The sequence below is a fragment of the Malaclemys terrapin genome, chromosome 4, assembly GCF_027887155.1.
Source record: "Malaclemys terrapin pileata isolate rMalTer1 chromosome 4, rMalTer1.hap1, whole genome shotgun sequence".
Taxonomy (NCBI): domain Eukaryota; kingdom Metazoa; phylum Chordata; order Testudines; family Emydidae; genus Malaclemys; species Malaclemys terrapin.
This window is the reverse complement of record NC_071508.1, coordinates 112,094,883-112,110,324: the sequence shown is the minus strand read 5'-3', so window position 1 is coordinate 112,110,324 and position 15,442 is coordinate 112,094,883. Positions and strand designations below refer to the sequence as shown.

Below are 15,442 nucleotides of genomic sequence, written 5' to 3'. Positions count from 1 at the left end.
AGTGCTTGGGCTTCGGGCAGCCCCTATGCCTCCGGACCCTGCGCCCCCGGCCGGGCACTTCCCCTCCCGGGCTCCGGCGGCGCAGGGTCCAGAGGCATGGGGGCTGCCCGTAGCCCGCAGCGCTCAGCTCTTAAACAGAGACGAAGAGTCAGGGGAGGAGCAGAGCCGCCGCGGCCAGAGACTCTGCTCCTCCCCTGACTCTTTGGCTATGTTTAAGAGCCGAGCTGCCCAAGCGCTACCGGCTTCGGGCAGCCCCCATGCCTCTGGACCCTGCACCGCCGGAGCCCGGGAGGGGAAGTTCCCGGCCGGCGGCTGGGGTCCGGAGGCAAGGGGGCTGCCTGAAGCCCATAGCGCTCGGGCAGCTCGGCTCTTAAACATAGCCAAAGAGTCAGGGGAGGAGCAGAGCAGCCGGGGGAGGGGAAGTGCCCGGCCGGCATTTTCCTGGACATGTTCGGCTTTTTGGCAATTCCCCCCAGACGGGGGTTTGATTGCCGAAAAGCCGGACATGTCCGGGAATAACCGGATGTATGGTAACCCTATCCCTATTTGTCAAAATCAAATCTAGAACAGCCTCCCCCTTGTAGCTTTCTCCACCTTCTGAAATAAAAAATTGTCTCCAATACATTCCAAGAATTTGTTGGATAATCTGTGCCCTGCTGTGTTAGAGTTAGAAAGCTTTTCCTAATATCTACCTTAAATCTCCCTTGTTGCAGATTAAGCCCATTACTTCTTGACCTACCATCAGTGGACATGGAGAACAATTGATCACAGTCCATGTATAACCCCCTTTAAACATAGTTAAAGACTTGTTATCAGATCCTCCCTCAGGTGTCTTTTCTCAAGATTAAACATGCCCAGTTTTGTTTTAATCCTTTCTCATAAGTCAGGCTTTTCTAAACGGTTTCTCATAGTGCTCTGTACAAAGTGAAATGGGTATAGTTTCCCTGCAGTGCACTGCAAAACGCCACCTGCCCTAAGCAAAGCGGGAAGGAGCATTTCAGAAACCCAATAAACATCACCTTGGCTGGCTTAGTTTGTACATGTCTGTGTTTTATTTCTTGTTTTGTTTGAAATGTCCTGTACCACAAGAATACAATTTATTTAACAGTTTTTCAGGAGCAGATAATAGTTGAGTAAAATAGATACTGTTTATTGCACTGTCTGACTATAACGCCCTGCATCATTCGCACAGCCTCCCTCTCTTTCCCGCTTCCCCATATAATGCAGCCACAGAAACGGGGTGGACTTTGACCATGTGTCTGGTTGTAGCTTGTGGATACACGGTGGAAGCTCTTTCTCAGCTCAGCCAGTTACATTTTAGGGTCTTTCTCAGTGATTTTTCCTTTAATAGTTGCTTACATATTTCTGGTGCAGCATGATTTTATAATATGTTTGTAATAGTTCAAAAATTGATGCAGTCAGGTTAATGAGAGAGAATAACGCCCCCTATTTGGCATGAACTATACTGCCAGGTTGTGGTTCAGTGTTTCTTATGTAGCTTCATAGTTTCACTGTGAGGTAATGCCCGTTTGCCCAGAAACCTAGTTCCATGCAGTGTTTCACCATTTATCTGAATTGGTCCCTGTGCAATTTGGTTTGCACCGGAGGCCAGAGACCTCTGTTTTCCAAGAGGAATGTGACTAAGAGGCGCTGTCCCCTCTTGAGTAGGACTGTAGCAGCTGGCAGCTATTTAGTTTATCTGCCTATGCAAAGCTTTGCTGTGTGTGGTACGTGGTGAGCGGGAGCTGTGATGTAGCTCCCGTTAGTGTGAATGAATGGTGGACTCAGCTTTATGCTCATGCACGCTTGTTGAGGCACGTACCTCTGTGTCTTGTTTTAAACTTATCTCAGTAACCACGTGCATCCCAGAGTTTGGATTCCAGCATCTCCTACACCATGTGAAGTTACAGTAGTACAGGACTAGATCAATGACTCTTACACTAGGCATGAATTCCCTATAGGACTCCCAGGGAATCTGTCCTAGAACCTCTTTCCTATTTAAAGACTAGATTGTTAGATCACTTACAGTGTGTGTGAGATGTTGCTGAGCATACACTAGCCTAAGCAGTCACTGCAGTCCCCCCAGGCTCTCTCAAAGTGTGAGAGGCCTGGAGTGCGACACACCCATAAACCCAAATGCCATTGCTCTTCTGGGCATCCATCCCCCGAGTCTAAGTAGTGCTGTCATAGTGCTATATTGGCTGGTTAGAGTAAGCCTGGGTGTAGGTTTCCTATGACTACCTCATGTGCTAAAGAGCTGTGGCCTTCTTTCCTAGTTAAAGAAGGTGGGGAGCCATTTGGGGGGGGTGGAGGGGGGTCTGTTCCAGGCATGTGTTCCCTTTGCATTTCCGGGGTGGGGGGGGGGAGATCACAGCCCTTGCTTAGAGGCAAAGTGATTAATTAACAAACTGATTGTTTTTTTCCAGCCCATTGAGATACTTATATGGCTTGGTCCAAGGTCTGTCATCTTGGAGCTATGGGTGTGAGGGGACCTGAAGGGCACAAGGGTTATGCAGATAAAATGGAGAAAGAGTCCTCCAGCTCTTCTGAGGGCAGAGTGTGTACATCCAGCCTGCTTTAGGCTTTGCTTATCTCCACTGGTAGCACATTAGGGGAGAAGGGTGAGGCGGTAACTGCAGAAAGCACCTTCAAAAGCTTTACACTCCACTCTCACTACAAGAGTCACACCACTAAACTCTTCAGGCTGAACTAGCCAGCAGCCTTGGGGGGGACGGGACCTAGATTCAGCAGCTCCCTCCTTCCTCTCTTCTCCCTCCTGAGGGGCTCACTTTCCCTTAGTGACTCAAAAACTGTCCACCAGGAGCAACAGAGGGTCCTGTGGCACCTTTAAGACTAACAGAAGTATTGGGAGCACTTCTGTTAGTCTCAAAGGTGCCACAGGACCCTCTGTTGCTTTTTACAGATTCAGACTAACAGGGCTACCCCTCTGATACTTGACACCAGTAGCAGTGTAGGAAAAGCCCTTTTGCAACAAAGAGATAAGGCTCCCGGCAGGGACCTTTGGCTGAGGCCATTGATGTTAATCGCTTCTGAGGGCTTCCCCAGCCAGGTCTGCATCAGGGTGCTTTGCACAGAAGAGGCATGGCCATGCTTGCTCAGAACAGAGGTCAGTGCAGCTGCCTGCAGAGCTCCAGGTGGAAATGGCATTGACAGGCAGTGAATCCAGGGTGTTGGCCACAGTGCTGGGGAGAGCCCATCCCAGCTTGTGAGTAAAATTACCTGATGCTACACAGCCAGAAACAGCTGCCAAGGTGCAGCATGTACTCAGAGCTGGCTACTCGCCGACAACAGGTTTTTCCCATCTCAGGTCACAGAGCATTACGTGGATGTTTTATACAATCAAAGTCTCTGTTTCCAGAGCAGCTGGTGAGCAGCACCGGCGTCTCTTCGAAGCACAAGGCTGCTGTCCATTCTCGGCCTTGAGGAAATGGATGCACATCTCCCAAGTGACAGCTGGCTCTGCCATCTAAGCCTTGTATTGGGTTGTTCTGTCTGTTCTCTAATGTGGTTGATCCAGAAAGGGAGTGAGTGTAGCACTAGCAAAAGTTGTTTGAATGACAGCCCTGAACAATGATGCCTGCTTCTCTCATGGAGATCAAGCTCCACTATACTGTTTGCTAATGTGCCTCACCCTTGCCTCAGAGGTACTACTTCTAGGGAGTTCATAGCCTTTCTCCTGAGACTGCCAGCAAGGGCTTAATGAGTGCCTGTCCTGCTGGTAGTTTTAGGATGCATAAATTAACCAAGACTCTTCACCCCTGTCCCAAATCTGGTGCCAGAAGATAATTTTTGGCCATCACTGTGTCAGGCTGGCTTTGAACAAGTGCCCTAGAAGAGATAGTCACTAAAATTCCTTCCCCAATTTCTTCAGCCACCCAAGTTCCCCTCTGACTGCTGGAGTTGGGGTATTTCCCCTCTAGAAAACCACTCTAGAAACCTGGTTAGAGGTGGGGAGTAGGACAACCCTAGGAGAGAAGCACAAACCTCCATGAATGTTTCTTGAAAATAAATATTTTCTTTTGGAGCCAGCCCCATGAGGCCTCACGAGGCCATAGAGCAGTCTGAGATGGGCTGTTGATTATTTTTGGGGTGGAAGGGAGGCAAGGGACATGGCCAATGGTAAGTGGGAGTCAGGGATTAAATGTGTTTTCAGTTGGCATCAACTAGCAGCTTCCTGGGCCTGTGGTACATAGTTTTCTCCAAAGGACAATTCCCTTTGTTCCCAACCAATGAGTGGAGTAAAGTCCAAGCATCTATGGAGGTAAACATCCATTCTCTCAAAAATGGATGGGCAATCCCTGGGTGGGAGAGGGGGGTATTTACATTTGGGCCCCGTTATTGCAGACAGGTATTTGTGTCATGTGAGTAGGGGAAGGACGATTTTCTGAGTTGACGAGGCAGATTTGATGCACTGCATGGTGGAAATGAGGGGATTTTAATTAGCACCATGTGTGAGGATGCAGAGACTATCGTGAATCCAGCACCGGAGCAAAATGTCAGGCTCATCCCCTCGCGAGTGGGGACTTGCATTCTCTGAAACAGGGAGCCTCCCACTTGACTAGCCTGTGGGATTGCCCCAGGATTAGAATAGCCAGGCCTAATGACACACTGTACAAGATCATGGATTATTTTACATAGGCAGGAGCATCTTTCCCAATAGGAAGTGGGGCCTCTATGTACATGTGTTATGTGTAGCTAGAGGAGTGCAGGAGGCAACCATTTTTGAGTGAAGAGGTCCCATGAGGCTCTTCTCTAAACAAGCACCTGCCCCATGGGCCTGTGAGCTGGGATGAGATGACAAACATCAGGAGGTGCCGTCTCTGTCTCCCCCCTCACAACACCAGTAGTTGAAGTCTATTGACTCTTTGCTTCCTCATGTCCTGTTTCAATCCCCCCTCCCCTCTCCAGAGTTGGTGGAGGGAGCTGGGGAACAGGCTTCCCCGGATAGGGCAGAGAGCGTAACTGCTCTGGGGCCCACATTCCCTCCAGCCCCTTCTGCAAGTGCATGAGCGTGAGCACGCTCTGGTACTTCCTACCGAGAAAACAAAAACAGAGAAACAGGTGACTGATTAAAAGAGTTTCCCCCTCTGTACATGAGTCTGCAGACAGGCCGACAGTTGGACGTTAAATAATTCTTCCATAATAAATGATTGGAGATAAAAGCCAGCCCCTGCTGCTGTTTGGATTGCTCTGTCTGCGTCTTTGTTTCTAGTTTGTTCCCCGGCCGCTGTGGGCTGGCACCAGTGCCGTCAGACCTTGGCCTCTAGCATTTCTAGGAAGAGTTTGTGCATGGGGACCTTGCCCTGCAGTTTGATGCTGTAGAAGTGCTGCACCGCTTTGGCGGCCGTCTGCCGCAGGAGGGGCAAGGTCAGCAGCAGCTTGCCCGCCCGCCGCGGCTCCTCGTGGCGCTGACTCAGCTCGTAGTCCTGCAGGGCTTCATGGAGAAGGTCCTGGAGTTTCTGCACCGCCTCCATGTCCTCTATGTGCATGGAATCTGTGCGGGGGGATGAATAGCAAAGAGCAACGGTCAAAAAACAGAACTGCATTTTTCATGTGAATCTAAGGCTTTGTCAATGCTGCAGCTGCTGGAAAGTAGCTCAGGGCCCATGTGAGAAGAGCTGGCAGGGTGGGTGTGCCCCCAGCGTGGCTGCCTGTGCCAGGCTTTGCAGCACTCTGGCAGTGGGTGCTCAGGGGTCACTAGGGTTGCAAAGGGTGGCTGGTGAATTGCATTATCAACAAACCACTTCTACAGGTGGGCTAAAGAGCTGTGCAAGAACGATGCCAGCCTGAAGTTAGGCTGGGTACTTGGCTACTCCTCTGCTTACTAGCCCTCTGTGTTCCTGAGGGGGAGCGGCATGAACAGTGAGGGGCTGCTGCTATGCCACCAATCAGAAGTGATCGCAGGAGGTATAATTAACACTTCCACAGAGCTTCATCTGTATGAACTAATTGCTGAGCAGCTGCTTGGGGTGGCAGAGAGATGGAAATGCTTCCTGGAGTACTGGCAGGACCATACCCAGCTCAGGACATGGTGGAGCAGAGACTCACAGAGCGGCGATAGTGTGGTTTTTAACCAGCAAAAATAAAACTATCCTTTCTTCACAGTCCCCCCCGTTTGCTGAGCAGTGTGACTGGAGTGGCTGCGCAATCTAGCTGAGCACATGGGCAGCTGCTAACACCACGCTTTTGCCCTTGAGGTGAGTGCTTACAATCGTACTTTGCCGGTCTCAGTGTGCTTTACAGATAAGCCTCAAACCCCAGCTGAGAGGGAGGTGTGTTACAGATGGGGAAACTGAGGCACAGAGCTGCTAAGTGACTTGTCCAAAGGTGCAGCGAGTCAGCTTCAAAGGAGAACACCAGATCTGACTCCTTATCACTAGCTCTATGTCCCAGCTCACACTCCCTGTGTTCATTCCCTTAGGGGCAGTGGGATCAGGTGGAAGCGTGTACCTTGCTGTGCTTTATATACCAGGTACTCTTGCAGTGGGGTTGCTGTTGTATGGTAGGTGAATCAGAGTAACAGTGCTGCTTCTCTTTGCCAGCTGATTTCTATAGGCTGAAGAGCCTTAGCAGCAATGTATTTCCCATTTCCTCGCCTCTGTGTTTCTTTCATAAAGACCCAGCCGCACCCCAAACCCATTCTCTATGCTAAGAAGAGCTGAGAAGCGCTCCAAATCTGCAGCGGCCTGCAAAAACTAAAATAACATTGCAGGATTAATTTCCCAGCAATCCATCAGCGAGCCAGTGTTGATTGCATTGATAAACTGTTAATTACAAAATCAATGGCTATGAATTTTTACAGCTGCCAGAGCACCGAGGAGGAGGGAGGCTGCCAGGCTGTGGCCCGCAGGGGCACACGGCTTGGTAATCTAAGGACTCCCTCCTAATGTGCATTCAGCAAGAGCCATGCCTGCACTTCTGCAGAGCTCCGTGGATGGGGGACAGAGTGCACATGTGATAATGGACAGCCAGTCTGTTGAAGTTGCTGCAAACAGGGCCTATTACCTCCCCCAACAACAAAAGTTTAGTTTAAGTTGGCACTGGGGCCCCCTAGGAGTAGGGGTCTCCATGTTCTACCATCACAGAATTTGTGGCACAGTTCACCCCTTAGAATCATAGACTATCAGGGTTGGACGGGACCTCAGGAGGTCACCTAGGCCAGGGGTCTCAAACACGCGGCCCAGGGGCTGCATGCAGCCCGCAGGGTTGTTTTCTGCAGCCCACAAGCTCCTCCTGGGCCCCCAAAGCATTTATCTAGAGCGGCTCCAGCCCGATGCTGCCCCGGGAAGCGGCCGGAACGTGGGGGCATAAGGCTCTGTGTGTTGCTCTTGCTTCAGACAGCGCCCCAGCAGCTCCCATTGGCCGCAGTTCCCCGTTCCTGGCCAATGGGAGCTGCTGGGGGTGGTGCCTGAAGCAACAGCAACACACAGACCCCCTGTGCCCCTCCTCCCACAGGTTTCGGCCACTTCCTGGAGCAGTGCAGGGACAGGCAGACAGGCGGCCTGCCCTGCCCCCAGTGCGTGTCGGGCCGGAGCCTGCCCCCCCCAGCCCCTCCTGCAGCCCAACCCGCTCCTGCACCCCACACCTCAACTCCCTGCCCTGAGCCCCCACTACACCCTTCCTGCCCTCCCTGGGGGCAGGAAGGGGCAGAGTTGGGGTGGGGATTTCAGGGAAGGGGTTGGAATGGGGGCAGGGCCTCATGGAAGGGGTGGAGTGGGGGCGGGGCCAAGGGTGGCAGAGGGAGGTGTCAGTAATGCAGTCCTTGGCCAATGTACTAGTCCTCATGTGGCCCTTGTGGTCATTTGAGTTTGAGACCCCTGATCTAGTCCAACTCCCCTGCTCAAAGCAGGACCAATCCCCAGACAGATTTTTGCCCCCGATCCCTAAATGGCCCCTTCAAGGAGAACTCACAACCCTGGGTTTAGCAGGCCAATGCTCAAACCACTGAGCTATCTCTCCCCCCTTGCTGCAGAACTGTGCTCAAATCACCTCAGCATTATGTCTTCAGGCAGGGCAGCTGCAGGAAATAAAGGGATAAGGTTACGGACAGGATGAGATGCCCCTAACTAACTAGGGCTCTGGGCTAAACTGCAGGGAACCTCTCAGCACTAGAATTTAAATGAATCTCTGCCCCTTTGGGTTTTTCCCCTTCCTCTGAATGCTTAGGCTCTGGGTGGCAGTGGCTGACACTGTGGTGCACACAGCACGGAGTAATGGCAATTGGCGAGTCAGAACCTGCTCCCTGCCGGGATGTTTAGAATGAAGTATTGGGAAATGGTCGTCTTCACTGCTCTTTATCTGTTGGTTATTCTCCAAATAAAACCACGCTCATTCCCTCCAGTAGTCCCACACAGCATCTCCTTGAAGCTTTACACACAAAAAGGGTCCGTGATCTGCCAGGGCTCCAGCAATGGAAGCTGTCTCCCACCAATCCCCTGTCTGTGCCCAGCTGAGTCACTCGGCTTCTTCACATTGACTTTAAGGCCGGAAGGGACCATTGTGATCATCTACTCTGATCTCCTGCACATTGCAGGCCACAGACCCTCACACACATACCAACGCTCCAGGATTGTCCTGGAGTATCCAGGAATTAAAGATTAATCTTTAATGTGATGAAACCTCCAGAACTATGTACCACCAAAATTGGCAATCCTACACACACACCCCTCTTTTAATAGATCCATAACCTCTGGCTGAATTATTGAAGTCCTCAAATCATAATTTAGAGTAAATGGTGGTCTCTCTCTAAATTTGAGTCTTTAGTTTAAACCAGCTAGTGCCCCATGCCCATGCTGCAGAGGAAGGTGAAAAACCCCAGTGTCTCTTCCAATCTGACCTGGGGGAATGAGCATGTGGGCAAGACCCACCAAGCAGATACCTGGGAAAGAATTCTCTGTAATGACTCAGAGCCCTCCCCAGCTAGTGCCCCATCTCTGGCTACTGAGGATTTTTGCTAGTAGCAGTTGCAGATGGGCCACATGCCATTGTAGGCAATTTCATCATACCAGCCCTTCAGCATTGATCAAGTTCGGTCTTGAAGCTAGTTAGGTTTTTTGACCCCACTGCTCCACTTGGAAGCCTATTCCAGAACTTCACTCCTTTTATCGTTAGACATCTTTGTTTAATTTCAAGCCTAAATTTGTTGAGGGCCAGTTTATATCCATTTGGTCTTGTGTCAACAATGGCACTTAACATAAATAACTCCTCTCCATTATTTATAGAGAGCAATCATATCTCCCCTCAGCCTTTGTTGGGTTAAGCTAAACAAGTCAAGCTCCTTGAGTCTCCTCTCGTAAAGTAGGTTTTCCATTACTCTGGTCATTCTAGTAGCCCTTCTCTGCACCTGTTCCAGTTTGAATTCATCTTTCTTAAACGTGGGTGACTAGCACTGCACGTAGTATTCCAGATGAGATCTCGACAGTGCCTTGTATAATGGCAATAACACTTCTCTCTCTCTGCTGGAAATACCTCGCCAGATGCATTCTAGGATTGCATTAGCCTTTTTCACGGCTGCATCACATTGGTGGCTCATAGTCATCCTGTGGTCAGCCAATGCACCCAGGTCTTTCTTCTCCTCCGTTGCTTCCAACTGATATCTCTCCAGCTTATAGCAAAAATTCTTGTTATTAGTCCCTACATGCATGACATTGCATTTTGCTCTATTACATTTTATCCCATTTCTATTACTCCAGTTTTCAACATACTCTAGATCTTCTTGTATGCTATTCTGATCCTCCTCCATATTGGCAATACCTCCCAACTTTGTATCATCCACAGATTTTATTAGCACACTCCCACTTTTTGTGCCAAGGTCATTAATGAAAATGTTAAATAAGATTGGTCCCAACACCAATCCCTGAGGAACTCCACTAGTAACCTCCCTCCAGGCTGACAATTCACATTTCAGAATGACCCACTGTAGTCTCCCTTTTAACCAGTTCTTTAGCCACCTTTCAATTCTCTCATTAATCTCCATCTTTTCCAATTTAACTAACAATTTCCCATGTGGAACTGTAGCAAATGCCTTACTGGAATCCAGTTAGATTAGATCTACTGCATTTCCTTTGACTAAAAAATCAGTTATCTGCTCAAAGGAGGAGATCAGGTTCATCTGGCATGATCTAACTTTTGTAAAACCGTGTTGTATTTTATTCTAATTACTGTTTATCTCTATATCCTTAATTATTTTCTCTTTCAAAATTTGTTCCAAGACCTTGCGTATAATTGAGGTCAAACTAACAGGCCTGTCATTTCCCAGATCACTTTTTTCCCCTCTTTCTTAAAAATAGGTTCTATATTAGCAATTCTCCAGTCAGAAGGCATGACCATCCCTCCAGTTTACAGATTCATTAAAAATCCTTGCTAGTAGGTTTGTAGTTTCATGTGGCAGTTCCTTTAGTATTATTCTATGGAGATTATCCAGGTCCTCTGATTTGGTCCCATTAAGCTGTTTGAGTTTAACTTCCACCTTGGATGTGGTAATTTCTGCTTCCATATCCTCATTCCCAATAGCCACCCTGCCACTATTCCCAAAGCTCTTTATTAGCCTTATTAAAAACAGAGGCCATGCCTAGATTATCTTTCATCTCCACTCTCTTCTTAGTGCTTAGCAGCCCCACTTCTTCTTTCCGTATTGTTTATATAGCTATATAACCTTTTACTATTGGCTTTAGTTTCCTTTGCGATATCCAACTCTGTTTGGCTTTTGGCAGTTCTCACTTTTTCCCTAAACTTTCTGTCCTCCAGGAGATAGCTTTCCTTACTGATCTGTCCCATCTTCCATTCCTTGTAGGCTTTCTGCTTTCTCTTAATAACCTCTTGGAGGTGCTTGCTCATCCAGTTTGGATGAATTTCCCCCCCCCCCCCCCGTGCTTGGGATGCAGGTTTCAGATAGCTTCTGCAACTTTGACAAAGTAATTCTAAGCCTCCTGTACATTCATATCCTTGAGTTCTTCAGTCCAGTCCACTTCCCTAACTAATTCCCTTTTGAAATCAAAGGCCTTAGTTGCAGACTTATTTTTGTTTATCCTTCCACTTAGTTTAAACTGAATTAGCTCATGATCCCTAGAGTTGGGGACTGGCTCAGAGGTACATCTATAGGTGCAGGTGTTGGCCATTTGCATGCAAGCATTTATATGTGTCACTGCATTTGTGCCCCTCGATATGGAAATTGAATCCATAGTGACATTATAAGGACATTAAGGTTAAGTCCAGTACTAAAAAGTTAGAAAATGCCAGCCTAAGGTTAGCTTAATTCAGCCACGTGTGTGTATAGATTGTGATACAGTTTTTAGTTACATGATCACATCCTATTTTTCCCACAGGAAAAAAACAGACACATCCAGGGAGATCTCACACGCTGTTGACTTTCAAACATTTGAGCAAGAAATACTGGGACTGTAAAAAACAAATTCTGCTTGCAGCTGTATTGCACCAACCCACTGAAGTCAAAGCGGTTGCACCCCTGTAACTTTAGCCCAGCTGGGTGGGTGTTAGGGCCTGTAGCTTCCTTCACATCACTGCTCTGGTTTCTGCTCCCTGTCTAATGGAGGGACCCTCCTTTTAGGTTGGAGGCTATTTCTTCATAAAGAGTTTATTAGATTGTGGAATGGTGGCTTTTTGGCAATCAAGAAAGCCCATCTTGGTCCATTCCAAAGTGAAGGCAGCAATTAGAAATATAAAAGCAACTCATAACAAATGGAAAAAGAGGTAAATAGATGGCAATCAATATAAATTAGAAGTGATGAAGTGCAGAAAATTGATAAGGGAAACTAAGGACATCAGGGAAAAATCCATGGCTGGCAGGCTAAGGACAATAATGAAGGTTTATTTTAAAAGTATATTAGGAACAAAAGAAATTCTAGCAACAGTACTCCATTACTAGATGGAAATTGTGCACTTGTTAATAATGATGCAGAAAAGGCAGTAGTATTCAATAAACATTTCTGTTCTGTATTTGGAAAAAAGCAGAATGATGTAATCTCATTATCTGAGGATGATGAACTACTTTCCAGTCCATGAGTAACTGAGGACGACGTTAAACAACATCTAGGTATGAACAGGTTTAAAATCAGTAGGCCCAGATAACTTGTACCCTAAAATCCTAAAATATTTGGCTCAAGAGCTTTGTCTCAAAGATAATTTTTTAATAAATCAGGGAAAATCCAGAAGACTAGATGAATGCTAATATGCCAATATTCAAAAAGGTAAAGCTCAGAGAAATAGGCGAGTTATCCTGAGTTCAATCCTAGGAAAAATAATGGAAAAGCTGATTCAGGATTCCATTAATAAAGAATAGGAATATAACATTTGACAGTCAACATTATTTGATGGAAAATAAGACGTCAAACAAACCTGATTTTGTTCTTTGAGGAGATTGCAAGTTTGGTTGATAAAGGTAACTGAATAGATATAACAGACGGAGACTTTTGTAACATGTTTGACTTAGTAGCACACAACACTGATTAAAAAATTATCACTATAGCAATAAAGCATGTTAACTGGCTAACTGACAGATCTCAAAAAGTAGTTGTCAATGGGGAATCATCTTCAAATGGGGTTGTTTCTAGTGGGGTTCTGCAGGAATTGGTACTAGGCCTGATGCTATTCAACATTTTCATCAATGATCTGGCAGTAAATATAAAATCACTGCTGGTACAACTTGTAGGTGACACAGATTGTCAGAGTGGTAACTAATGATGAGGACCGTGTGATCATACAGAGCAACCATTGAAACAAAATGCCAAGTTAGCCATCTAGGGACAAAGAATGCAGACAACACCGCTAGAATGGGGAATTGTATCCTAGAGAGCAGTGAATCTGAAAATAATTTAGAGGATCATAGTGGACAAGCTGTTCAACGTGAGCGGCCACTGCAAAGCTATGGTAAAAAGGGCTAATGTGGTCTTATAAACGGGAGTAGTGAGTAGGGGGAGGACTTTACCTCTGTTACAGCACTGGGGGAACCGAGACTGGAATAATGCATACAGTTCTGGTGTCCACGTTTTAAGAAGAATGTTGAGAAATTGAAGAGGGTGTAAAAAAGAGCCACAAAATTATTCAAGGGCTGAAAAAAATGCCTTACAGTGAGAGATTAAACAGCTTGATTGGTTTAGTTTACCAAAAAGAAGTTTGGGAGCTGACTTGATTATGCTGTCTGAGTACCTTCACGGGGAGAAAATACGAGGCATTAAAGGGCTCTTTAATCTAGTTGAGAAAGGCATAACATGAACCGATAGCTGGAAGCTGAAGCCAGACAAATTCAAATGGGAATGTAAGGACAAACTGTTTACAGTGAGGGTGATTAACCATGGAACCAACTATCCACGGAAGTGCTGGATTCTCCATTTCTTGATATCTTCAAGACTGGAGGCCTTTCTGGGAGCTCTGCTTTAGACTATTACAAACACAGCTCATTGAGCTCAATACAGAGTAACTGGGTAAAGTTAAATGGCCTGTGTTATAGACTAGATCAGGGGTTCTCCACCTTTATCTTTCTGAGGCTCCCCCAACTCCACCGCCCAGCTGTGTCACAACATATTTTTTTCTGCATATAAAAGCCAGGGCCGGCATTAGGGGGTAGCAAACAGGGCAAGTGCCTGGGTCCCCATGCCCTGGGGGCCCCGCAAAGCTAAGTTGCTCAGGCTTAGGCTTTGGCTTGAGCCCCGGGTCTGGGGCTTTGGGGCATCAGCCCCATGCAGTGGGGCTTCGGCTTTATCCCTTGGGCCCCAGCAAATCTAATACTGGCCCTGCTTGGCAGACCCCCGAAACCTGCTCACATCCCCCAGGGGACCCCAGATGTCTGGTTGAGAACCACTGGACTAGATGATCTAATGGTCCCATCTGGCCTTAAGCTCTATGAATCTCTGAAAGCTTAGGCAGGCAAGTCTCATCATGCAGTAGCTTTAGCTCTGGTGACTTACACATCTGTCCACCAGGGAACAGTGAGAGTAGCAACCTTTTCAGCTGCATGTGCATTATTAACATAGCACACACTATCTGTTGTGATTTGGGGCAAGCTCTTACTGCCCTAATCCCAACCAGTGTGCCTCACTCTGCTCTGGAGGGCCTCTCCCCATTTTGTAGCTGAACTGGAGTTTACTCTCTGTGGCCTGTTCAGACCTTGGATTCTCTGATGAGGCTGCTAACAAAGGGGGACAGTTAGTGCCAACTGGAGTGGTGGTTTTGGTGTTGTGGCCAATTGTCAACTGGGATTGGAACCCTCAACTAAGTTCACACTGGCCAACACCCCATCTGTTTGAGTAGGGTGTAAAATTTGATTTTACAGTCTGACTTCTCTATAGTCACCACTGAGCTGGGCCAGATTCAAACAGGGCCTTAGAAACAAAAAGTGCTGAATCCCATTTTCCAAGAGCCATCCAGCTCCCCCTGACCTGGGCTTGAATAGGAACTGGTGACTTCAAGGTAAAAGGCTCCATATCCCATTCTGTGATCCAGCCTGTCCCCCTGACCTAGGTCTGACTGGATCCAGTACACTAGTGGGCAGATTCAGTAGTTTTCTCTCCAAAAGCCAGCCAGTCCCCCCACTCAACGAACTTGAGGCCAGATTGGAGCTGGGGACTCGTGAGTGAAAGGGCTCATATCTCATACCTCAACTCCTGCTCCAGCCAATCATTCCTCTCCAACCAGGGCCCATATTGGGAGCAGCATTCTAAGAGGGGAAAGGGTCTATACTCTATTTCCAGACCCCTGAAGATAAGGCCTACATTTTCACCAGGTACTCAATTCACTTCTAAGCTGAAAGAAAAACAGTGTGAGAGAGTGGGCGCTGTGTTAGACCCACTGGAGAGACTCATTGTTACCAGGAGCCAGCGCATAGCCAGGCACTGATCCTCTGACTTTTCAGGAGCATCCTGGAGTGCGAGATCCATGTTGGCTTTGGCTCCCTGAGCCTCACATCAGTCCGGGCCATGGTTTTACCTGAATTGGCAAGGGCCAGGGCCTTGAGTGTGACAAACTCCTCCTTCTCCACCTTCAGCTTCTTGTACCGGCGCACCAGCTGCAGGATGGCCAGGTAGAGCTCCAGCAGCCCCGTCAGGCGCGAATGCTCCTCATCCATGATGTAGTCCTCGGCGTAGACCAGCTTGTCCTCGTAGGGCAGTGAGCGGTATACAATGCCCAGGATGAGGATCTCCATCCAGGCGCTCTGCAGGAGGCTCATCTGGTCCCCCAGGGAGAGATTAGAGAAACCTGACAGGGCAAATGACAAGCAGGGTCAAACTGGGATGGGCTCCAAAGGCTGTATCCCCAGCAGCTCCCCAGTTTTTCTGGGAATCACTCCATCTTCCCAATCCCCTGCACATTACATGGGGTCACTGAGCATCTCTCCAAAGCCTGTGGCGAGCCTCCCAGCCCAGGTCAATATACTTGAGTTTGTGGGGATTACACTAGCACTCAAAAA

General features: G+C 47.9%; 1 protein-coding gene and 1 long non-coding RNA gene across 3 annotated transcripts in view; one reads left to right on the top strand and one right to left on the bottom strand.

Annotated features, from left to right (window-relative positions):
• Positions 1-15,442, top strand: part of LOC128837187 (uncharacterized) — a 64,981-nt gene that overhangs the window by 46,924 nt on the left and 2,615 nt on the right. The window contains exon 2 of the long non-coding RNA XR_008444916.1: positions 6,127-6,218. This is a non-coding gene — a long non-coding RNA (uncharacterized LOC128837187). The remainder of the gene's footprint in view (positions 1-6,126; positions 6,219-15,442) is intronic.
• ESRRB (estrogen related receptor beta) overlaps positions 1,055-15,442 on the bottom strand; it is a 159,614-nt gene continuing 145,226 nt past the window's right edge. For both annotated transcript variants that reach the window (XM_054028149.1, XM_054028150.1), the window contains 2 exons: positions 14,962-15,231; positions 1,055-5,515 (listed from right to left, as the gene is read on the bottom strand). In XM_054028149.1, coding sequence (XP_053884124.1) covers positions 5,271-5,515; positions 14,962-15,231 — 515 coding nt within the window. In that variant the 3' untranslated portion in view covers positions 1,055-5,270. The remainder of the gene's footprint in view (positions 5,516-14,961; positions 15,232-15,442) is intronic.